At 48.5% G+C, this 25,557-nt stretch overlaps 1 protein-coding gene and 1 non-coding gene across 8 annotated transcripts; both read left to right on the top strand.

Annotated features, from left to right (window-relative positions):
• Positions 1 to 5,068: 5,068 nt before the first annotated feature.
• Positions 5,069 to 25,089, top strand: LOC142443535 (uncharacterized). 7 transcript variants are annotated; one of them, XM_075544872.1, is made up of 8 exons: positions 5,088 to 5,203; positions 8,288 to 8,353; positions 10,258 to 10,552; positions 14,448 to 14,606; positions 15,274 to 15,362; positions 15,987 to 16,113; positions 19,206 to 19,288; positions 21,042 to 25,089. In XM_075544872.1, the coding sequence occupies exons 4-8, from the start codon at positions 14,576 to 14,578 to the stop codon at positions 21,768 to 21,770; spliced, it is 1,059 nt and encodes a 352-aa protein (XP_075400987.1). In that variant the 5' UTR covers positions 5,088 to 5,203; positions 8,288 to 8,353; positions 10,258 to 10,552; positions 14,448 to 14,575; the 3' UTR covers positions 21,771 to 25,089. The 7 variants fall into 7 exon arrangements, with proteins under 7 accessions (XP_075401009.1, XP_075401013.1, XP_075400984.1 ...); XM_075544879.1 differs by lacking the exon at positions 5,088 to 5,203 and adding an exon at positions 5,246 to 5,699; XM_075544894.1 differs by lacking the exon at positions 8,288 to 8,353 and having other exon boundaries at positions 5,069 to 5,203; positions 14,452 to 14,606.
• On the top strand, positions 11,462 to 11,652 carry LOC142438047 (U2 spliceosomal RNA). The gene has a single exon (XR_012782514.1). It is a non-coding gene; the product is annotated as a U2 spliceosomal RNA (small nuclear RNA).
• Positions 25,090 to 25,557: the final 468 nt, after the last annotated feature.

The following is a 25,557-nucleotide window of genomic DNA, read 5'->3' as shown; positions in this document are numbered from 1 at the left end:
TATGAGGCCACCCATGACTAGTTTTAAGCCACCCGACTGTGATACATTGCTAGAGCCGCCACCAAAGTCCCCTCGAGCCCCCGCCCCCTCAGGTTCCTAGATGTCTTTTGGGGCTGTTTTAGAAAGTGGGACTGAGTTTGGGGAATCTCAGGATCCCCTAGCATCTGTTATCCCTCTTAGGGTTGGGAAAGGACTTCAGTCCTCTGGCTGGCCAACTGTGACTCCTTGTCACACGTCACATTCCTGGATGCTCAGTCCGCCTCAGGTGACACCTGCCTCTTGAGAACTCTATGGCTCAGGCTTGGGGAAGGAGTGTGGCCTGGGCTCTGTGCCAACTCCACCTCTCTGTGCCCCTCAGTCAAGGGACGGGAGCATCTATCTGTCCAGCCAATTGGTTGACCCCTGGGGTTAAGTCAGACTTTGCCATGACAGAGCCAAACGGCCCCCTGTGGGCTTGCTAGTCTGTCACCAGCAGATGGCCAGTGGTTAATTCGGATGGCCTTCATCTTAATGACATGTGGGATGTATGGGATCGGAGGCACACCCCAAGCGAGACGTGTTCACGGAAGGCTTTTCTTCGGGGCCTGCCCAGGCCCTGTCCACACAGGCGGAGCTCGTGGGTAAGTGTGGGCTCTGTTTCAGAGCATTCTCCACAAAGTGGCTGTGGTTCCCCACGGCGCAGGTGGTTTACGGTGGGTTGCATAGTCCGTGCGGTGCCCCACAGCACAACAAGAATGTTTGGACTCTCTTTCTTTAAAAATTTAGCTCAAAAAAACAAAACAAAACAAAAAAAAAATTTAGCTCAAAAAAAAATTTAGCTCAATAACCAAAGGGTGACCCCGAGGCACACTGGGGGCACACGCTGCTGGGGAAATGACGCCGAAAGAAGTGCAGGGATGCCACACACCTCCATTGCTAAAAACTGCAGGTCGTGCTGAGCGCAACTAACAAAACCAAGCAAAAACAACACCGAAAGAAAAAAGAAAAAGATCCGCAATGAGGAATGCCCATATAAGGACAGAACCCGGAGAAGGCAGAATTTACGGTCTCGGTCGCCCTCTGAAGGCAGAGGTTTTCGGTGCAGCTTCACCAAAGTGCCCAATCTGTTTACAATGGGTCACTAACCTTGAACTCCAATCCGCTGAGAGGCGTCACCCGAAAGTGCCCCTGTGGGTGTCCGAGGCTGTAGATCTTCAAGGAGCAGAGAGTCTTACCTTCTTTTCCCTTGGAAGCAGCTGACCTTGGAGTTAGGCTCCTTAGAGACAGAGATGGTGAGATCAGTCTCCCAAACTTTGGGCAGGTTTTCAGGAGAGACCAGTCCCTGGAGAAGAACATCATACTTGGTCAAGCAGAGAGGCAGTGAAAAAAGAGAGGAAGGGGTGAAGAAAGCAGATGGTTCCCAGCTATCAAAAGATATAGTGTCTGGAGTCTTAAAGGCTTGAATGTAAACAAGCGGCCATCTAGCTCAGAAGCAACAAAGCCCACATGGAAGAAGCACACCAGCCTGTGCGATCATGAGGTGTTGAAGGTATCAGACACCATCAGAACAAAAAAATTTTATCATAGTGAATGAGGGAGGAGTGTGGAGTGGAGACCCATAGCCCATTTGTAGACCACTGGACATCCCCTTACAGAAGGGTCTTGGGGAGGAGACGAGCCAGTCAGGGTGCAGTGTAGCAACGATGAAACATACACCTTTCCTTTAGTTCCTAAATGCTTCCTCCTCCCCCACTATCATGATCCCAATTCTAACTTACAAATATGCCTAGACCAGAGAATGTACACTGGTACAGTTAGGAACTGGAAATGCAGGGAATCCAGAGTGGATGATCCCTTCAGGACCAGGGGTGTGAGTGGCGATACTGGCAGGGTGGAGGGAGGGTGGGTTGGAGAGGGGGAACCGATTACAAGGATCTACATGTGACCTCTTCCTTGGGGGACGGACAACAGAAAAGGAGGTGAAGGGAGACGTCGGACAGGGAAAGATATGAGGAAATAATAATTTATAAATTATCAAGGGCTCTTGAAAGAGGGGGAGCGGGGAGGGAGGGGAAAAATGAGGAGCTGATGCCAGGGGCTTAGGTGGAGAGCAAATGTTTTGAGAATGAGGAGGGCAATGAATGGACAGATGTGCTTTACACAATTGATGTATGTATGGATTGTGATAAGAGTTTTATGTGCCCCTAATGAAACAATTTTTTTAAAAAGACAGAGGAAGGTCCTGTGCAAGATGGATTGACCCCGTGGCTGCAACAATGAGCTCCAACAAAGGGATCAGCGCGAGGATGGTGCAGGGTGGGACAGTGTTTTCTTCCATTATACAGAGGGGCGCGCTGAGTTGGTGCCGACTCCACAGCACCGAACAACAACAACTAACCTAAAGGTTGGAATGTTGAATCCACCCAGCAGCGCTGTGGAAGAAAGGCCTGGTGACCATCCACGTTTTAGATTAAGAAAAACAAAAATGTCCTGGAGTTAGCTCTCCTCTGGAGCACATGGGGTCGCCATGAGACAGAATGGCGATGGGCATCTTTGTTTCTTTCTATTGAGACATAATTTATGTAACACAAAGTCACCCAATTTATGCACCCCGTTATGTCTTTGAGGACTTATACGCAGTTAAGGACTATGGTGGCGTAAGGGTTACATCTGCGCTGCTATTTGCAAAGCCTGCAGACCAAAACCACCAGAGGCTCCACGGGAGAAAGATGGGGCTTTTCTATTCCTATTAACAGTTACAGTCTCAGCAGCTCACAGGGGCGGTCCTTCCCTGCCCCACCGGGCTAGGGAAGTACCAGGAGTGGGTTTCACACCAGATGCTGTCCAGCTGGTTCTGGCTGATGGCGGCCCCACATGGTGTGGAGTAGACCTGTGGTCCTTAGGATTTTCAACCACTGTTAACCTTTTGGAAGTAGATCGCCAAGTCTTTCCTCTGAGATGTTTCTAGGTGGATTTGAACAGCTAACCTGACCGTTTGTGCCACCCAGGGAGTCCTTGGGATGTATGAGGGTAAGTCTGGAAGTATGTCCAGTCCCAGATCTTACACACACGGCTTTCTTCCCAACACTTTCCAACATGTTCCTTCCTGCAAGCCATGGATGGCTGCAGACAGGTTCTCTCAGTAACACGCCTGTTTTCACCTAGAATGCCTTAAAAAAAAAGGGGATTAAAAAAAGATCTAATTAAAAGCAGGGAATCTGCTGGGCCAGTTCCACTGAAGGCCAGGGGGCATTCGCTCAGAGAGTTAGGGCGACTGGTTTTGGTGGTGGGGGTTGTGGAGGGGTCATCTTCATCATTGTTTTTTTTTTTAACATTTTATTAGGGACTCATACAACTCTTATAACAATCCATACATAAATCAATTGTGTAAAGCACATCTGTACATTCTTTGCCCTCATCATTTTCAAAGCATTTGTTCTCCACTTAAGCCATTTGCATCAGATCATTGTTTTTTAAAGGAAACAGCGTGCTCAAATTTTAAGAAAATGGAAAACTGCACCAGCGAGAAAAAAAGCTCAGGAAAGTTGTGCCAAGAAAAGCGTTCCATCATGAAAATGCGCCTGGTCATCAGGGCTGGTCTATGGAATTTTGTTGGGAAGTGTTACCTCCTCTGCCCTGCAGCCCTGATCTTGCCTCTTCAGATTTCTTTCTGTTCCCTAAATCCAAAGATCACTAGAAAGGAATGCCTTTGAGGAATCCCTAACTGCCTTTCCAACCTGGTGGTACAGGGGAAAATGCAGCATTTTTCAGGGGGAAGTGGCATCGAGATAGCAGGCGGAGATGTTGAGAGACATTACCTTCCCATTTTGGATATTTTGTTTTGTTTTGTGAAAGCCTCTATGATTTTTGTAACAATACTTTTGGACTTACCCTGGTATGTGATCACTGTATTGTTAGGTGTGACCCTCCATGCACAACAGAAGGAACACTAAAAGGTCCTGCACCGTCCTCACAATTGAGATGCTTGAGCCCATTGTTTACAGCCACTGTGTGGCTCCATCACCTTGAGAGTCTTCTGCCTTTTCACTGCTTTTTGTACATATATTTATAAGGTTTATTTTGTTGACCGTCCCCAACTGGAGCTCCAGCAAGATGAGGACAGCGAGTTTAGTAGTTTGGTTGTTGCTGTAATTCGCTGTGCATCGAACAGTCTGGGACAAAGGAGGTGCTGAATGAAGGAATATTTATGGAAGGAGTAGGTACACGTTTCTGGTAGTGTAAACATGATGTTTCTGGAAAGTTACGTAAGAAGGTGGTGGAATGAAACCCAGGATTGTTGAACTTATAGGGACAGCAAGTAGAATACGGTGTTTTTTGTTGTTGTTTTGGGGGGGTGTATAGTAGTGGTTGGGGGTGGTAATAGGAAGACAATGTCAAGGAGACCAGGAAGAAAAGGAAAGTTTAGAAACCGATTGTGGTAGCAATTGTACAATTCTGCTTGACCTGATTGACTATGGCAGGGCAAAATAAAAATAAATAAAAGAAGTTGGCTGATGACAGTTTGTCTCTGGTGAAGGCTTCTGGGAGACGTGCCATTTAGATTGAGAGGGAATTACTGACAGTTAACAACCTTAACAGACCCCAATGGGTTGGCTTTGACAGACTTGAAATATTTAGTAAGAAAAGATAGCTGCCGAGCGATGTCCATCTAATCTCATTTTCATAAATTAGAAGCATCCAAAGGGAAAACTCATGTGTTTTTCTTTAGCTTTCTGAGTAGGATGAAAATGTTGATCAAACTGCAGGGAAATCACGCCCCTCCGAGTTCAGCGCTGCCCAGAAGGCGAGGGCCGCGACCCAGCCACGTCCACGGGAGGTTCCACATCCTCACGACAATTGGTGCGAATACAGCCAGGTCACGCCCCGAAGGCGGGCCTAGCCTCAATTACGCCTCCTTCCGGTCTAGGCCAGCCTCGGATACGCGGATGAGGTCCCAGAGCCCAATCGCATCCTTGGTGAGAGGGGACTAGCGATTTTCTGACCGGGGATTGGAGAACGAACCCGCCACTCGTAGGGGTCTCGCCAATCACAAACCGGCAATGCTCAGCCTCTTCCGTTCCCGGCGGCCCCGGAACCGGAACCGGAAATGCCGTCGCTGGCTCCCGCGGCGGGGTCTAAGTCCTAGCCGCCCGCCTCCCCTGAGGGCAGTTTGCGCCGGTCTCCGAGGCGGGGTCGGCTCCGCCTCTTCGCGGCGGGGGCTCGGGTAGGCAGGCGGGGCTCGGTGAGGGGGCGGGGTCGTGGTGCTGCGGAGCCCGGTCTGGCCCTAAGGAGATGGCTCCCGAGGGCGGCCGACCTCCGGGACCTGAGATGGGGGTCGCGTGACGTGTTCCCCCGCAAGAATCTGGGGCTTGCGAAGGCCCCGTCAGACGCTGATTGGCCTGCGCTGGGTCTGGGGTGCCAAACGGGCTTCCTGGAGCCGGGCCCACTGCCATGTGGGTTTCCTTGCCCCACCTGCCAGCGTCCAGTGCCTACAGTTATGAAGTGGGCAATTCAGGTTTGAGCAACCCCAGAGCTGTTCGCGCACAAAATGCTATGAAGTGTCAGCCCGAATTTCCAACGAGAAGTGATGCTATTTTGCAGTGGATGTGTTCCTATGTAGAACACGTACGACATACGTGTATTATGCGATATATACGTATCTATTAAGTGAAGGCGCCCTGGCGGCACTGCGGATTAGGCTTTGGGCCGCTAATGACAAGGTAGGCGGTTCAAACTGGCGGGAGAAAGGAGAGGCTTCCTGCTCCTGTTACGATTTACAGTCTGAGAAACCCTGTTTAGGGCATATGAGTCGACAGTGAGGTGGGTGGCTATGACATGTACGTATATCTATATAGTTGTTGTTAGGTGCCATCGAGTCGATTCTCAACTATGTACAACAGCATGAAACACCACCCAGCCCTGTGCCATCCACAGAATTGTACTTACACTTGAGACCGCTGTCAATCTGTCTTGCAAGGACCGTCCTTCCCATCCCCCTCCCAACCCCCATCTTCACGCCAAGCATGATGTCCTTCTCCAGGGACTGGTCTCTCCTGATAACATGTCCCAAGTAAAATTCTATCTCTACTTCTAACAAGAAAGAGCTGTTTGTTCTTTAAGCGGTCAATAGTACTTTTAATATTCCTCACCAGCACCAGTTCAAATGCACTGATTCTTCTTCAGTATTCAGTATTCAGCTTTCACATGCATATGAGGTGGTTGAAAATTGCGTGGCTTGAGTCAGGGGCACCTTAGACCTCAAAGTAACATCCTCACTTTTCAACATTCTAAAGAGGTCTTGTGCAGCACTTTACCTAATGCAGTGCATCATTTGATCTATTGACTGCTACTTCCTTGAGCAGTGATTGTGGATTCAAGAAAAAAATCCTTGACGACTTCAATCATTTCTCCATTTATTATGACGTTACCTCTTAGACCAGTTGTAAGGATTTTTGTTTTCTTTACATTGAGTCGTAATCCGTATTGAAAGCTGCAGTCCTCGGTCTTCATCAGAAAGTGCTTCAAGGTCTCATTTTCAGCAAGCAACAAGGAAGGAATAATCCTTCCTCTAATACTGATCCATAGTCTACATCATAGAACCCAGTATCTCTGATGAATTGCTCAGCATACAGATTTAATAAGATAGGTGAGAGGTTACAACCCTGACGCACACCTTTCCTGATTTTGAACCAAACGGTATCCTCTTGTTCTGTTCTCACAACTGCCTCCTGATTTATGTCCAGGGTGTGCAGAGCACAATGAAGTGTTCTGGAATTGCCATTCTTCTCAGGGCTATCCATAATTTGTTATGATCCAGACAGATGAAGGCCTTTGCATAAGTAAAACATCTTTCTGGTATTATGTACTTTCAGCCAAGATCCAAATGACATCAATGATATCCCTTGTTTCACATCCTCTTTTCAATCCAGCCTGAACCCCTGGCAGCTCCCTGTCAGTGTACAGCTGCAACCATTGTTGGATGATCTTCAGCAAAATTTCCCTTGCGTGTGATATCAATTATATTGTTCTATAATTTGCACATTCTGTTGGGTCACCTTTTATCTGGAATGTGTACATTTATGGATCTCTTCCAGTTAGTTGGCCAACTAGTGTTTTCCAAATGTCCCGGCATAGGCCAGTAAGTACTTCCAGTGCTCTATCAGATTTCTGAAACATTTCAATTGGTATTCCAGCAGTTCCTGGAGCCTTGTTTTGGGCTGATGCTTTCAGTGCAGCTTGGACTGCTTCCTTCAGCACCATTGGTTCTTGCTCAGATGCTACCTCCTGAAATGGTTAAGTGTTGACTGTTTTTTTGGTTTTTTTTGGCACAATGACTGTGTATTCTTTCCATGTTCTTTGGAGGCTTCTTGCATCACTCAGTATTTTGCCCATAGGCTCTTTCATATTGTAACTCAAGGCTTGAGTTGTTTTTGAGTTCTTTCCATTTGAGATATGCTGAGAATGTTTTTCCTTTTGGGTTTTCTGACTCAGGTCTTTGCACAGTTCATGATAATATTTGACTTTGGAGATGAATGCAATGTCCTTCCTCTCACTCATGTAATTTCCAGTGTAGTCAACCATATAACTTTCTGATTCAGAATGCAGAATGCCAGTCCATTTCAACTCACTAATTCCTAGAATATTGATCTTTAGGTCTTCCATTTAATTTTTAATTTTTTCTTTGTAATTCCAATTATTAATTGAGTTGTTGCTGTTCCTTTTAATGACCCATCACTCACCCTATCTAGCTATCTATCATCTATCTCAAAAACCCACTGCCATCCAGTCAATTCTGACTCATAGCAACCCTGAAGGACAGAATCGCCTCGGTGGGTTTCTGAAGCGGCAAATCTTTAACGGAGCAGATTGCCTTGTTCTCCGAGAAGGCAGCTGTTGGATTCGACTGTGAGCTCCCAGTTGGCAGCCCAGCGTGTAATCCACTATGCTAATGTGTAACATTTAGCATTCGTACATGATATGCATATATATTTTTATTGTTGTTATTGTATATACAAAGGCTTAAAGCAGAGGGGTAGGTAGGGGGAGTGTGTGAAAATAAGGACTTTGGAGCCAGACTGGCCAGAATCACTCGGCTGCTGCCACTTCTTCGTGGTTGATTGTTGGCGAGGATCCTAATTTTATGAGGCCTGTTTCTACTGCAGAATGTTGTTGTCAGGTGCCTTCCAGGTATGAATAACAGAGCCAAACATGGCCCGGCCCTGCGCCATGCTCACCACCACTGCTATGAGTGAGCCCACTGTTGCAGCCACTGTGGCGATCCGCTCATTAAAGGGCTTCTTTTTCACAGCCCCTCTGCTTTACTGAGCGTCATGTTCTTCCCCCATGATGGGCTGCTGCGGATAAGCTGTCCACAGTAAGTAAAATGAAGTCTTTCCGTCCTAGCTCCTAAGAGTACTTACCTCTTAGTCTGTTGAGGAGTCCTGGTGGGCGTCGTGGGCGTGTGTTGGGTTGTACCTGTGCAAAGTCAGCAGTTGGAAACTAGTGGCCACTGTTCTACTCCCATCAAGAGTATAAATTCACAGGGACAGTTCTACCTCCTCCTGAAGGGGTTCTGTGAGTCAGAATTGGCTCCGTGGCCATGAGCTTGGTCTTGGTTTTTAGCTGCTGAGATAAATGAATAAGAAAAGCAGCCCGCATAGGCAGAAGTGGCCTGTGTGTGGCCAGGCCGTGGCCCTCCCTGTTGAACATACAGCAGCCTTTCAGAACCTCAACATCAGACGAGGCTCCCACAATCTGGACAAAAAGGGCGCCCCTCCTGGCAGGGAGCACGTGTAAGCCAGGAGCTAGCGCTGCCATCCTCTGGCCAGTCCAAGTGCTTGCTGTATTTCTACCGATCACCACTTTCGCCTTCCCTTGGTCCTGGCCTCCTGAGTCAGAATCAACCTGCCGGCATTCAGGGTCGTTTAGTCCCCCGTGAACCAGTTGCCATCTAGTCACTTCTTACCCACGGCGACCTCAGGTGTGTCAGAGGAGGCTTTTTACGAAGAGGGTACCAAAGGCAAAAAAGGAAGCTTTCCCTGCCCCTCCCCAACTGAAGCCAAAGCAAAGGCATTCAAGGCCAAGAAGGCCATGCTGAAAGGCATCCACAGCCATGTGCGCACACAGAAGACCCGAGGGCCACCCACCTCTGTCAGCCGAGGAGCCCGAGGCTGAGAAAGCAGCCCAAATACCCTCTGCAGAGCACACCCAGGAGAAATAAGTAGGCCCATGATGCCATCATCAAGTTCCCCCTGACCATGGAGTCCGTCCACCATGCGGAAGATCAAATATAACACTCTTGTGCTCATTGTAGATGTCAAGGCCAACAAGCACCAGATCAAACAGGCTGTGAAGAAGCTCTGTGACACTGATGTACCCAAGGTCAACACCTTGACCAGGCTTGGCGGCAAGAAGGCAGCATGTTCCGCTTGCTCCTGACTATGACACTTTGATGTTGCCAACAAAATTGGAATCATCTAAACTGAGTCCAGCTGACTAATGCTAAATATAACTTTAAAAAATATATAACTTTTAAAATATAAATATTTTTAAAAGAGTTGAACTGAACTTTATAAGGTAGCTGATTTATTTTTTTTTAGGGGGGAGGAGTAGACTGTCAAGCTGTTCTTCCGAGGTGCCCCAGGAAGGACTTGAACCTCTATCTAGCCTTTCAGTTAACAGTTGAGATCATTTAAACTTTTGCTGCACCCAGTAACCTCCTATAGGTAAGATTAATGTAGGCAGTTAAGAAATACTCCTTCCTACAGCATCCTCCCCAGAACAAAGTTTTACTTACTTTAAACCTTCCCAGTGCCTTAGAGGAGCCCTGGTGGCATAGTGATTATGCATTGGGCTGCTAACTGTAAGGTCAGCAGTTTGAAACCACCAGCTGCCCTACGGGAGAAAGATGGGGTTTTCTACTTCTATAAAGACTTATGGTTCAGAATGATGATGGAAACAAATGTGCTTGACACAATGGATGTATGTACGGACTGTGATAGGTGTTGTATGAGCCCCCAATAAAAATGACTAAAAAAAAAAAAGACTTCAGTTTCAGAAACTCAGGGGGGCAGTTCTTCCCTGTCCTGTAGGGTCACTCTGAGTCATCATCGACTTGGTAGCAGTAAGTTGATGTTTTTGTTTTTTGGGGGTGTTTTTTAGTGTCCTCAAACCCAATCCCTAATCCTGTAACGTCCTAATACCCTCTTACCCAGAAGCCCTGTATTGTGCATCTTCCCTTGCTGTGCTGAGTAATACACGTCATCTTGTTTACCACAGGTGTACCCTGCTGGTCTTTGTTAGCTGGTGGACACTGACAAGAGCCAGGATGGAAGGGCTCCGAATGAGCATTACAGAGGAAGTCCTGGTGGGGAAATGCCAAGGGGAAGCCCACTGCTACTAGCTGAAAAGCTGGTGCTTTGAACCCGCCCAGAGGTGCTTCAGAAGACAGGTCTGGCAGTCTGCTGCCAAGAGGACACAGCCCTGGAGACCCTGTGGAGCACGTGGGGCCGCAAGGAGCGGAGCCAACAGGACAGCAACTGCACCACCACTAAAACAGAAAGAAGCATAGCAGGTATTTCTTTTTTTTTAATTAATGAAATACCTAACAAGCTTTATTTAAAAAATAATAAAGTTTTATTAGCATTTCACCCACGTCATATAATTTAATAATTCATTCGTATTAGGAAGAGTTGTACACTTATCACCACAGTCAATTCTAGAACATTTTATTCCTTGTACTCATTGTTATTCATGTAATTATGTTTTTTCTAATTGTTGCAAAAACATACATGACAAAACTCCAATTCCACAATTTCTAACATATATAATTTAGTGCCATTGATCATACACTGTGTTGTGCAGCCATTATTGATAACCGTTTCCAAATTATTCCATCACCAGTAATATGAATTCCATGTCCCCTAAACAACAACTCTTTCTCCTCCACCCATGGTAACTATTGGTCAAGTTTGTTTTCTTTTTTCTTATTTTTAGTTGTTTTGATTTAGTATTCACATATCATACACTTCCAAGGTTAACTCGCTTTTAAAAAGAATTGTATATACTTCATCACAATCAGTTCTAACCCCCTCCACATTCATTTTTTGTTCCTCATATCCCCTCAACCTCTTCCCCCATCCCCGTCCCTGATGAGCCATTGTATGAATGCTTGTCTCTGCATTCACTCCTTCTGTGCCTCGCAAACTGGGAAACCCAACAGAAACAGGAAAAATCAAAACAAAAACACTATGGCAAGAAGAAAATAGGAAGTACATATAACGAGTGAGAAAGGACCACCATCAATACTTTAAAAGCCAGAGAAGAAATTTCTGTCCTGAAACAAACGAGAAATACTTGAGCCTAGAGCAGATTCAGGTTGGGTCAAGATGGAGATCCAATGACCCGGTATCATATTATACCGTGGTTCGCTCCACCATAATCAAGTTGACAATAATCATTGTCTGATAGAAAAACTGTTTGAATCGCTTCTCGGTCTTTTGGCTAAGATCAAGTGTAGTATCTGTTCTTATCAGTTTAATATCTGATACGTCCTCTATCCGAGGACAATAAATTAAATGGATTTTTGGAGCAGGGAGTTGGAATAGGAGCTTGCTCCGTCCACTCCACACATCGACCTGGTATAGCAGTACTTCCAGGAACGGTGCACCCCCTCGGGGGAGTCTAAAAAAAACCAAACCTGTTTGAGTCCCTGGCCTGTGGCTAGAGGGGATCTGCCAGAAGCTTCATCTGACTAGATGCTCTGTAGATGGATTGGGGCTCCCACTGCCCTCCACAGCCTAGCAGGTATTTCTTGTCCCCATCCATCACATGCACAAAGGACACAGCAACATCTGCAAGTTGGAAGGCCTCCTTCTTCTAAATCAGGTTCCCAAACTTACATGCCCTGCTGCCCACTTTTCAGAAAACAAAAACAAAACAATTACTCAGTACCCCCTGTCCCCTCTCTCCCCCTGCACTCAGAAATGAAAAACGTTGGCACTATAGTTCAGAATCCAGGATAAAACATCAGGCTCTGCTTTTACAGAACCCCCTTGATGGTTCCAGCAGCACCACCACCCCTGGACCCCCACCCCACCCCCAGGGAACGGTCTCACACACTTAAGTAAGCACTGTTCTAAATAACAGCTCTCCGTCACAAAATTACCTTCCATGGCCCCATTTCATTCATGGACTCTTCTGTTCAGTGTGTTCAGACCATTTCCTCCCATCTGCTGGCAAATGCTGGCTGCATGAACTAGTTCAAACCAAAAAAGGTTGAGAGAATGACATCCCAGACAGCCCTGGACTAGCTCAGCAGTTTAAGGCCATTTTAACAGTTGGACCTCTCGGCTGCATGCAAATGTGCAGTATGCTTGGGAAGCTCTCTGCCATATGCCGGGCGCATGTGTGTTTTATACTTGGATGACTGGGCGTGCAACCCTGAGGGACTTTGGAACGGTTTTGAAAAGTGAACCTTGTGTTTACTGCCACACCTTCTGTCTTACCTTGTCTTAACCTACAAACCAGACAGTGACGTTTTTACCGTCGATTTGTCCAACGACAAGAGCACATTCAGAATACATGCTTGTCTTAGTCACCTGGTGCTTCTGGAACTTCAGTACCCCAGTGGGGGGCTGTATCTTTTTGTTGTTCAAGAGACTCTGAAACCCTCACTGCCATCGTCCTCTCGCTCTCTGCAATTCTGTGGGTGCAGTAGCTTTCCATCTTCGCAATGTCTTCCCTTAAGATTTTCGGGATTAAGAGCTTCCTGACCAGGAAACAAAAGCAGATTTGTCCCATTCCCCAATGCATTCAAATGAAAATTGGCAATAAGATCAGGTTCAACTGCAAGAGGAGCTAATGGAGAAGAACAAGCTGTGTGTGTAAAGAGTCTCCAGTTCAGTGACACACAGCATTTGCATAGGTTCTCTGGCATTCTGTCCTAGCAAGTTTAAATGCTACCACCACCTGATCAGTTCAACCTGTATTGGCAAATATCTAGCTTCTTCCTTGGTTTTTATGCTTCCCCATTAAGAAGCTGACAGCTAATACATGTATGAGACCTTTGGTTTAAAAAACATACAAAAAAAACCTCATTGCCATCAAGTTGATTCGGATTCACAGTGACTCTATGGGACAGAGAGGAATTGCCCTTGTGGATTTCTGAGACTATGCCTCTTTACAGGAGTAAAAATTTCATCTTTCTCCCATGGAATAGCTAGTTTCGAACTGCTGACCTTGAGGTTAGCAGCCCAACTTATAACCCACTACACCACCAGGGCACAAAGTCTGAATTCAGGGCATTGTCACTAGGGGAAGGCTTTTTCTGGAGGGAAGGGTCTTATTTTGGCTTTTGTAACCCTGGGGTGGGGGGGGGAGGCGGAGGGGGCTCCTAGTTCCTGGGAGGGGTCCAATGGTATCCACCTTCCTTCCTGTGTATGCTTGCTTCTCTGCTGACTCTGCCCTGCCAAATGTGACCTGGTTCCTAAATGGGGCATGCCCATGCATAGAGGGCTTATGATTCCTCACAGACCTGGAGGTGTGTGGGGGGTGGGGGTGGGGGAGACACTGGTCAAGCCATAATATAATAGCTGGAGATTGCTTCCCCACCCCCCCACCACAGGGGTCCCATATATATATTTCCATATATTACTGACCCAACTTATGAATGTGGACGCATACAAAAACAAACCAGGAAATCCCAGAGTGTTCCCAATGAAACATGTCCAAGTCTTCAGAGTGTATGAGAGTCTCGGCTTGACGTGGAGAGATGCCCGGGCCTTGAAGGAGCATAAACATACGTGCTGGCTCTGCAGTACCTCGTCTTACAGTTGTTCCTGACCCCAGTACTGGGTTCATTCTGCTCCACTGGGAGTATTGTTTGTTGTTGTTGCTATGAAGCCAACTAGGATTGTCTTCAATCTTGGACGTGGAAGCGTAGAGCTGTGCTTTGCAGGGTTTCCTGTCTTTCATGGCTGCCCCAGGGCTGAATTTTCAGAAGCTGACTGCTGGCCTTTCTTCCAAGGGGCACCTAGGTGGGTTTGAACCCACACCCTCTTAGCTAATAGTTGAGCACTTAGCTGTTTGTGCCACCCAAGAAACTTCAGACACGTGGGGGGGTGGTGACTAGACGCCGCTCACAGCAACAGCAGGAGTAGACAGCTGGTGGTGGTGAGCAACTCAGTCGGTAGCTCGTGTCACCAGGGCTCCTGGCTGGGTCAGAGGCAGTCCTGCGTTCAATTCTTGAAGGAACTACCTAACCATTCTTTCTTGATTGGTTCATGATGGCTGAGACAGAACTCCAGAGACTACTTTCCTATGGCGTTCTTTGATCAGTGGTGGATCACAGCTCACTGCTTAACCCCGAGCCATTGCTCTGTAGCAATGAGGGAGGCATTCTTTGTTTGGGATAGTGGTTGTCTCATCATTAAGTGGTAGGTGTTTTGTGATGATAGTTGGTGTTTCAGACAGGCCTCCAGCTACCATGGTGTTCAGAGGCCTCAAGACCAGGAGACCACAGGAGACTGGAATGAAGAAAATGCTGACGTCGCCACTGCTCAGCCAAGCAAGCAGATGCTACTGACAGCCTCCTAGGATGGCAGCCACTGATGTAGATGCTGTCCGGGGTGAGTTTTTGATCCATTGGCAACCAGAGATGAGGAGGTAGGCGCCTCCTGCACTCCAGCAGGGCCCCAAGGTTGGGAACCAAGTGGTCGTAGCAGAGGCCATCAAGGAGGGGGCGAAGCAGACAAGGCTAGAGCAGAGTCCCAAGAGTCCAGGCCTGCTTATGTGTAAGGGAAAACTTCTGGAAATCTGGGGAGAAATTTTATAGAACCATCATATGTAAACTTTAATGCCTAGGGAAGCAAAATAGCCCAAGGCGATAAAATCAGAGTTTCTTTTTACATCAAATGAGAATGTCAGTCCCTTCCTTATGAGTCACAAGACCCATGGCACCATGCAGGTCCCCATGCAGGCCCCTGGACCGGGCCAGATGTAGCTGCTGGGGACAGTGACATCTCCACTTCTAGGCTTTTACTTTTGAGCATGTGTGAAGGCTTGGAGTCATCTGAGAGTCCCTGGGTGGTATGGACATACTTGGCTGCTAACTTAATGGTTGGAGGTTCAAGACTTCCCAGAGGTACCTTGGAAGAGAAGACTGGTGAGCTACTTCCAAACAAGAAACCAGTGTAGCTCGGTCTCCACCGACCCACTGGGGTCGTCATGATTTGTCAACACAACTGAATCTTCTTTTGAATCACTGGTTCCTTCCCGCCCCCCACCACCTCCCAGCTGTGCCTGATCAAGACCATGGCCATCATCATGAAGGGAACGTGAAGGAGGAAGGCATGGTTGCTGGCTTTCTGACAACTTGGTCACAGGTCAGTGGAAAACTCCTTCTGCTGAAAGAATTCCCTTTCCACAGAAGAGTAGACCCCCTCCAGCCCCTTCTCCGCTCTCCTTCACCAGTCAGCCAGGGCTGGGCCCTAGTTTCCTTCATATCTCTGCGTCTCCTGAGGAATTGACGGGCTGCCCAGGAATTGCTCTCACTGACCCAGCATCTTGTGTCTCACTCAGACCCGCTTTCCGGTTACCTTGCTGCTTCATCTTCCGCTGCGTCCTCTGAGGGAAACAAAGGAAGAATGTGAGAGGCTTGTTGCCTGCGGGAAGCGGGGAAATTAATCTGTTCCCTGAGTATTCCTTGTATGTTCCTGGGATTGTGTAGGAATCGCAGACAGGGCTGAGCAGGTTGCAAACAGCCCAATTGAAGAAAGTCATGTTTAGACTTCAGTCTTAGAGGAGCTGTCAAAGCACAAGGCTGGATGCCATCACTTAGGGAAGGCTGTGAGGCCTGAGCTTGGAGACCATTTGGTGGGTGACCTCAGAACCCTGAATGAATGATCCCCTCCCCCCCCAGTGTGCTCCCTCTCACAACCTATCAGCCTCGGGACACAGGGGGGGAGGGGGGTTAACTCTGGCAGACCGGAATATGTGACCTGTTGCAGGTATCAGTGGCCTTTGAGGATGTGGCTGTGGACTTTACCCCGGAAGAGTGGATGTTGCTGGACCCTTCTCAAAGGACTCTCTATCGAGAAGTGATGCTGGAGACCTACAGGAACCTGGCATCACTTGGTAAGACTGACATCGTTCCTTTATCTCCCCTGATCAGGGTTCCTCTCCCTCGGCTCGGCTGCCTTGGGGACTAGACCACTGTCTGGAGTGGCTGCTACCGCATGATGCCAGTAGCACCCACTTGAGTGGGACAAAGAAAAATGTCTCGCAATGTTGCCAAGTGTCCTCTGGGGGCCAAAGTAACCCTCAATTGGGAACCATTGGGGTAGGGGGATTGCGTTGACTCTCTGTCCTACAACCATCTGACCTGCTGACATTGTAGGATCATAGAAGCTGGAGGATCACTGTGACTTATATTGTCTTACCCACAGGGAGTTAATTTTGGTGTATGGTATGAGGTAGGGATTGAACTAACTTCTTTATACAAATAATTAATTGAGGGGTTCTTAGACTTGGCACTACTAACATTTGAAACTAGTTCATTTTCTGAAGTGGGGCCATCCTCTGCAATGTAGTGTGTTGAAGCACCCCTTGCTGCCACCTACTTACTGCTTGTAACACCTTTCCTAGACATGGTAGCACTATGGCAGGCCATTGGCACAAGTCCAAAGAACCAGAGGTCAATGAACCCGATGCAGGTTCCAGACCCTGAAAAAAGCAAGCAAGCTTTCCACAGCGTCTCTTTACATAGGAAGTAGGGCACATTTTTGAAGAGATCTCCTTTTGATTACATCAAGGCTGTGACCTGAATAAGGGGCTGCACTCTACCCCAACCTGCTTACTATTGCCTGGCTGTTTGCAGCAGATCCCATCATGGAGTTGATTGCATTCTGTCAGATCACATCATGTGGGATTACGATTGATTACTAGACCTCAGCTGCCAAACCACTGGCCATCCTGGTCCAGCCAAGTGGACACACAACCCACCTGTCACAACCATGAATGCCAACTCACTGCCCTCATCTAAGAAGTAACTTTTCCTCCGCATGGAGTGAAAAACAAAAAGCATGAGTTTTTTATGGACTCTAACAGTAATACCTAGGCAGCAAGACAAGAGCAGAAAGCCCCGTAGTGCTTCGAAGAGCAAAGATGCAGAAGAACATTTATCTGGCAAAATCGCAAAAGACAAATAAATGACTTATTTTGAAGCACTGGAACGTTTTAGGGATGTTCTGAACCCACATGCCTTCGAGAACTGGCTGACCACGATTTTTTTTTTTTAGCCATGAATTTTAGCAGGTACGCATTGGGCTGCTAACCACACGGTCAGCAGTTTGAAACCACCAGCACATTCTGTGGAAGATGGGGCTCTCTACTCCCATAAAGAGTTCCAGTCTCAGAAACTCAGAGGGGCAGTTCTACCTTGTCCTACAGCATCACTATGATTTGAAATCAACTCAATGGCAGTGAGTTTGGGTTGAATTTGCACATTCTTGAGCAAATAAAACCACATTCTAATCTGCACCCACCACAGGACCCAGGGGAAGGCGACAGAGGTAGAAGGAGACATCCTATAGAGCAAAGCAAAACGCTGAGTCAACATGGAGTTGGGCACCATGTCAGGTGCCTGGAGATGTCAGTCATTTTCATGCCCCTAAAGGAACCCGGATGGCGCGGTGGGTTACACATGGAGCTGCTTTGAACCCACCAGTTGCTCTGAGAGAGAAAGACGATGCTCTCTATTTCCATAAGGATCTAAAGTCTCAGAAACCCCAGGGGTAGTTGAACCTCGTGCCCTAGGACTCGACTGGCGGCAGTGGGTCCATAGCTCTAAGCACATAGCCTTCGTCCTCCCTCTCGTCTCTGGCCACCACTAATCATCGTTGACTTCTATATGTTCACTTACCTCACAGAAGTGACAGCAGACAGTGGCTGTCCTTTTGTGACTGATTTCACTCAGGTGGATGTTTTCAAGTTTATCATGTGTCCTGCATGGGGACTTCATTTCTTTTCATGGAGTAGTGTTCCATTGTGTGTATGTGTATGTACCACACTGTAATTATCCGTCATCTGCGGATAATCATCCATCTCTGGCCTCCTGTGACCAGTGCTTCAGCAAGCAGGTGCCCAAGTTTCTGTTGGCAGTTCTGCCTGCACCTCCTTTGGGTCTCTTGCAAGGAGTGGACTTGCTGGGCCCTACGGCAAGTGAGGAAGAGGGAATTGCTAAGTCTATGGTGGTTGTTGAGGACAAGGTACACTGTTTTCAATTAATGGTGTTTTACTTCTTGAGTTTCTAATATCCATTGCAGTGGCCACACAGAATTCATAGACAAATGTCATGATTAAAGGCTTTATTAAGGAGGTTAAAGTGGAATGCCAGTGAGAAATGCTCAGTGCAGAGTTGTTTATTAGGACATGTTACCAAGTTTTGTCAAGTGTGCTAACAAATGCCCAAAGAACTTAGCACTCTGCTGTAAGCCTCAATCTAAAGGTTGAGCTGTGGGTCACCAAGCTCAGCTCTCTGAATTAAGTGCCCTGAAGCACCTGGCTCCTGTAAGCTACAACCCAAAGGGACTCAGCTCTACTTCCCAATTAAGTGCCTAGAGGCACCCTACTCTGCAAGCCAGCCTCCTGCACAAAAGTGTGCATCTTTCCTTGCTCCTTGAGTTGGGAAGTGCATCACTATGTCCCATGCTCTGGCTCCTGGTTCTGCTACTGCTCCTCTATTGGCATCGCTGTCTTCTAGATCGAGGTCACTGCACAGAGATCTTGGGTCCAGAGAACTTGCTCTACTTTTGGCTCTTGCTGGGAATGAGATTCCCTCCTGCTTCTCAGGGGGCTCATTTTATACACAGCAGGATGGCACTTCAGGGAATTCTGTTTGCAATAACTTACAGGTGGCCTGGCTATCTAATTCTGAAAAATCTGCCATTAAGAACCTTATGGAGCTCAGTTCTGTGACACACGCACATGGGGTCACTTTGTGTCAGGGTTGGCCTGATGTCACTGGTCCTGGCATTATGTGTAAGGAAGTAGAGTGTATCTTCATGTACTGTTGGAAGTTTACTTCTCCCCTCTGGAGAAATGCCTCTTAGAACCGTATGTCTAGCGGTCCATTGGGTGATCTGTCTTTCTGTTGTTGTCACACCATTTCTTCCTCTCAAAGACAGTGCATTATTTATTTATTGGGGGTGGGGTGAATATCATTTCAGGCTGGAGGACGCAACTGAAAACTGAAGAACCGACTTCCAAACAGGAGACTTTTGGAGACAATATGTTCAAAGGCCTGCCTAGGGTAAGACTCACAAGGGCTGGATGCTTAGGGGCCAGACTTAGGGGGATGGCCAAAGAGGGGAGAAACAGGCAGCTTTTACTCGCACGTCAAGGCTCAGGAGAAAGTCTGTGGAGAGTAAACACTGGGGAGAATCAAAGGCTGACTTTCCCCCGAGAAGACAGTGGGTCAGAACCTACAACCCTGAGATCTCTGTCACAACCACCTAGCCCTGTGGTCCTTGTGTGAAAGTAGCCATTGATGTCCAGTTCAAGATGAATAGGTCCAATAAAACTTGTATTTGTGAAACAACCCCATCGAGGCGAAGGAGAGGACTCGAGGAAGAGACACGGAGCCCACCCGGGATAAGCGACTTTCCTGCACAGAGGGTCTCACGGAAGAGAAGACACCCAGGGGCAGTCCAGCCCCGATGAAGCGCACAACACTGCTCTAGTTCCACCACTAGTAGGCTCCCAGTCCTGCCTCACAAATCCGGCTAGAATGGCGTAGATACATCAGTATACAGAGAGATTTCTTTCTTTTTTTTTAACACTTTATTAGGGACTCATACAACTCTTATCACAATCCATACATACATCAATTGTATAAAGTACATCTGTACATTCTTTGCCCTAATCATTTTCAAAGCATTTGCTCTCCACTTAAACCCTTTGCGTCAAGTCTTCCTTTTTCCCCTCCCACCCCACAGAGAGCTTTCAATGGACAGAATTCAGGATAGACACACCCCTCAGAAACAGTAATAGGAGTAATGATTTCAGGAAGGAAGGGAAAGAGGGGGAACTGATGGCAATGATGGCAAACTATCCCCGCTCGAGGGGGATGAATACCGGGCTTGTAGGTGAAGGGAGAGAAGGGGCAGTGTAAGATATGGATAAATAACAGAATATCATGTATTAGGGGTTCAAGAGGGTAGCAGGGCCGGGGAGGGAGGTTATAAAGAGGAACTGATGTTAAGGGGCTCAAGAAGAAAGATCATGTTTTGAAATTGTCGATGGCAATATTTGTAAATATCCGCTTAATATAATGGATGTATGTGAAAGTATGGACTCTTACTTGTAACAGCCCCCAATAGATGATTTATTAATTAAAAACACGTTTATTTGCAAAACCAGTGGTGCGTGCCTGGTGTGACCGGCTAGCACTAGTGTGCATAGGAAGGTGTGCCTAGAGAATCCTAAACGTAAAGCTCATTTCCACACGAGAATTTCCACAAAGAGTTTCCAATAAAATAATGAATTAATAAAAAGAATTTCCACAAAGAGCATGTTCACCAACGTTCCCATTGCAGTGTTTGAGAGGGACTCCCAAGTCCAACCTGGAGCCCCAGCCTACTTTCTGTAATGGCTTTGAGACAGGCTTTAGCTTGATGGAGGCTTCTGCTGAAGCGTTCACCTCCCCCAGGCCCCGAAAACCATAGGATTCACCGCCATCCCAAATTCTGAACTGTACATGGCCTATCAGAGCCGTGTTATTGCTGGGGAGGACCCCGCGGAACAAAGCCGGAACCCCAAAACCCTGAGCGCAGACACCGCTTCTTAGGGATCCTGCTGTGCTTCAGAGCTGACCAGCCCCCCGCCCCCCGCCTCACAGGATTTTCTTGGCTGTGACATTTCCCAGGCAGACCACCGGGCCTTTCTTTGCCATTAGAGGGGATGAATCCGTTACCATTAGGTTAGTGGTGGGGCGCTAAAGGCGAGCCCTCCTGGGAGCGTGGTCGGGAAGGGGAGGCCTCCAGTGATCCTGTCTCCTCTCTCAGCAGGCGCTGACTCCCGCAGGCAGCCCCCCGGACGAGAAGCCCCACTGGTGCGCGGAGTGTGGCCGGGGCTTCCTCCACCTCTCCTCTCTGAGGAGACACGCGCGCACGCACTCGGGCGAGAGCCCCTTCGCGTGCCAGCGCTGCGGCAGCGCCTTCTGTCACCAGTCCTCGCTGAAGACGCATATGCGGACGCACACGGGCGAGAAGCCTTTCACGTGCGCCCAGTGCGGGAAGCGCTTCAGCACGCGCTCCTACCTGACGGTGCACGCGCAGATCCACGCTGGCGAGAAGCGCCATGCCTGTGCAGCCTGCGGCAAAGCCTTCAGCCGCAGCTCCTACCTGCGCGTGCACCAGCGGACGCACACGGGCGAGAAGCGCTACACCTGCGGGGACTGCGGCCGCGTCTTCGGCCACTCGTCCAACCTGCGGCGCCACGTGCGCACGCACACGGGCGAGAAGCGCTACCGCTGCGGCCGCTGCGGCAAAGCCTTTGTGCAGAGCTCCTCGCTGGTGGTGCACAGCCGCACGCACACCGGAGAGAAGCCCTACCCGTGCCCCGAGTGCGACCGCGCCTTCATTGACACCTCCTCGTTCCGCAAGCACATACGGACCCATGCCCGGGAGAAGGCCCGCGCATGCGGGCAGCGCGGCCACAAGCGTGGCGCCACCGAGGGAAACCTCCGGAATGCGGTGGATGCGAGGCTGCCTTTACCCCTGGGCCTGCCTTAGCCCCCGGTGCCGCCAGCAGGTCTCGCTGGACCACTAGCCTACCCCGACCCAGCAGCACCAAGGAGTAAAGACCTTGCTGTCCGTTTCCGTAAAGAATGACAGCCCCCAAACCCGAGGGAGCAGCTTCACTCTGGAACCCAGCCAACAGCTAGGAGTCCCAAGGAGGCGGGGGTAGCCCACCTTTCTCCTGGCAGGGGTGGGGGGGCACCACCTCCCAGCATTCAGGTTTGGGTTCCTACCCAGCTTTTAAGAACTGTCAGGAAGCCGTTGTAGGAGCCCTGATGGTGCAATGGGTAAACACTCAGCTGCTGAGAGGTGGTTCCGTGGAGCCCGTCAGCTGCTCTGAGAGAGCAGCCGCGTGTTTCCATGCAGAGGCACAGCCTTGGAAACCCTGTGGGGCACTTCTCTGTGCCATGGGGATGCCGGGAGTCACAGTTGATTGGAAGGCACAGGGTTGGGCTTAGGTTCACGTTTATCCCAAGGAGCCCTGGTGGCCAAATGGCTTGGCGCTTGGCTGCTAACTGGCAGACTGGTGGTCCACATCCACCCAGAGGTGCCTCAGAAGAAAGGCTTGGCGATGTACTGAATTCAGCCATGGAAAACCCTGTGTAGTGCAGTCCTAACCCTGAAATACATGGAGTTGGAGGGGTTGGTGGGGAGGTTCCATGCATCGGAATTGACTCAGCAGCAGCAGCTTGCCCTGGGGCAGTGTCTAACAGAAAGGTTGGAGGTTCAAGTATAGCCTGCAGTGTTTCAGAAGAAAGGCCCTGGAAAGCCTTATGGAGGCAGTTCTGCCCTAACGCTAGAGGGAGCACCATGAGTCACAATGGCGTGATGGTAACAGTATGTGGGATTTAGGTGGCCCTGGTCAGTGTCCCACAGGAGTTGGGCTGTGTGGGAAGGGCTGATTCTTCACATGTTTATGACAATCTCAGTTCTCAGCCTGGCCCTTCTACCTAATGGGACTGCTTTGACTCACAGGTCCAAACCGAAACCTATAATCAAATCATTGAGTCCATTCTGACTCAAAGCAACCTTATAGGTCAGGGTAGAACTGCCCCTATGGGTTTCTGAGACTCATTCTTTATAGGAATAGAACGTCTCATCTTTCTCCCAAGGAGTAACTGGTGTTTTCGAACTGCTGACCATGCAGTTAGCAGCCCAACACATAACCACTATGCCACCAGGGCTCCTGACTCATTGGTCATCTGGAAAAAAGAAGGATTAATTTTAAGGGGACACTGCTTTCACAGTTTATGGCGCTATGGTCCGAGTAGAGGGTGTTTATAATGTTTGTGGGGACACTGGCTCAGGTGAAGAGGCTACTCATGGCCCATCCTGACCGATGAGTGTTAGGTGCCGCCAAGTCAGTGGTTAAGCATTTGCCTGCTAATCAAAAGGTTGGGGTTCAAAGATCCTTCCAGTGGTTACATAAGACAAAGACCTGGTGGTGATCCACTTCTGTACACAAGGCCACCTACAACTACCACGTCCATGTTGATACACAGCCACTGACCCCAGAGGACGGGGTAGGACTGCCTCTCAGGCTTCCCAAGGTTACTATCCATGGAAGCAGACTGCCCCATAACCGTCCCTCTGAAAGGATGATAGATTCAAGTCACCAATCTTCCAGTGTGTGGCCCAGCGCTTAACCCACCGACACCACCATCTGTCAATGTGGGGCTGAGACAACTTGCTGGCACCAGACAATAAACACTAGATGGGAGCAGATGGCCAAGCCTTCTGGCAGAGCCGCTGGGTGGGTTCCAGCTACCGACTTTCTCATTCATGGCCGAGCACTCAACCACTGCACTACCAGGGTTCCTTCCTTACGAAGAGATCTTGCTCTGTTCAGGTCAGCGATGCTCTGTCCAAAACAAACTGAACAGTGAGGGGGAAAAATCACACCAAAATACCGCCTCCTAGCCTTTCAACCATGGGTTGTCACATCCCTCACTCCTGGTGCTGACAGGTGGAAAGAAGCCACCAAGGACAGAAGTGACCAACCGCCTTGCTGCCTGATGCTCTTCCTCTTCACCTGCATCTTGCCCTTCCTGCCTGGAGTCCAGCCTGCGGCTGCCTGAGCCACACACGAGGCGTGCACAGGTGGAGGGAGGGAAACGGAGCCTGCGCCCGTGCCAGCACATCGGGACCTATGACGCTCACTTGCCTCTTCAGATGACACAGGCAGACTTGGTGCCAGTTGTAGCCACTGCTTTTTACATTTTTGTTAGTTTATTATTTTCTCTTAATCCCTCGAGAAGGACATTACACCTGGTGGACTTCAGGGTCAAGAAGAAGAGGAAGACCCTCGATGAGATGGACTGGCACGGTAGCTCCAACAGTAGGCTCAAATATAACCACCGAGGATGGCGCCGGACCGGGTGGGGCTTCATTCTGTTGTACCAGGGTCGCTATGACTTGATGACACTTCACAACACTTGGAAATGATTTTAAATTTCACAGGAAGTTACAAAAAGGACCAGGAGGACCTGTGTACCCAAAGGTGTCGCCTTACACGGCATGGGAACTGGGAACCTGACACTGGTGCAAGGCATCCAGTTCATGCGGGTTCCACCAGTTTCTCGTGTGTGTGTGTGTGTGTGTGTGTGTGTGTGTGTGTCCATGTAGAGTTGTGTACCATTTTAGCATATATTAATGACATAGCCACAGAGATCAAGACACAGCCCCATCTCCATGGAAATCTCTCATGAAGCCTCTGGGTAATACACCCGGTTTGCATTGGAGTGCTGCCCTAGAGGTTGGCAGGCCAAGCCCACACAGGAGCACCCCAGAAGAAAGGCCTGGCAATGTGCTTCCAGAAGGTCAAGGCCGTGGGAAATCCTTTGGAGCACAGTTCTACACACTGTGAGTCAGAGTTAACGAGACAACAGCTAGCTTAGACAGGGGCCTTGCTTGCATCAAACAAAAATGGATTCTTTTGGCCATTTCATTTTTCAGGGCCCACTGTGTCTTCCTGGGGGGTCATAGGAAAATTATGTCAGCAGTGTTAGCATGTAAACGAATCCAGTATCATGTCTCTAAGCAAGTAAGAGTGGCCATTTTCATTTGGCCATCAGAAAACCTGACCTCTCTCCAGTTTGAAAGGAAGTCGGGCTCAAGTGACCGAAGACCAAGGTAAGTCTCGCGGCTTGCAGTCGAAGCCCACCAGCAACTGGTGGGGTCATTCAGAAGAGGATGGTGGCAGTCATCACACACTGTGAGCAAAGTGATCATTGGCAGCGAATTTCTACATGTAGTAATAGATGAATTGGCAGGTGGCTTGGTCACCACAATAATCATTTTAAAGTCCTAATAAAGATACAAATAAAGTCATTGACTATTTTCAGTTTTTGTGCTTCCGCTAGTCACCACAAGTGGGCGCAGAGAGCAGCTGTCAAATTTCAGCCCCAGGTTATTAGCTTCCCCCCTCCGTCTACCACCAACAACCTCACCACACCACCACCACCACCACCACCACCACCACCACCGTCATGGCCCCACTGAATCCTTAACCCAGCTACTCCCTCAATAGCTTCACCCATCTTGCTCTCTATATACTAGAAAACATAAAAAAAAAGAAAAGGCCAACAATAGCAAAATAAACCAGGGGAAAAAGCTACAATTGAGAAAAATAGGATTACAAACTAGGACATAGGTAACGGGTCAAAAGGGCGATCAAATGATCAGGTATTATTACATTTTAACCTAATTACATCCGCCATGATCTCATTTATGACAGTATCTGATGACAAGGCTATTCACATCCCTCAACTATAATCAGAGG

Source organism: Tenrec ecaudatus, chromosome 1 (genome assembly GCF_050624435.1).
Source record: "Tenrec ecaudatus isolate mTenEca1 chromosome 1, mTenEca1.hap1, whole genome shotgun sequence".
Classification (NCBI taxonomy): Eukaryota; Metazoa; Chordata; class Mammalia; order Afrosoricida; family Tenrecidae; genus Tenrec; species Tenrec ecaudatus.
This window is presented reverse-complemented; position numbering and strand designations above follow the sequence as displayed.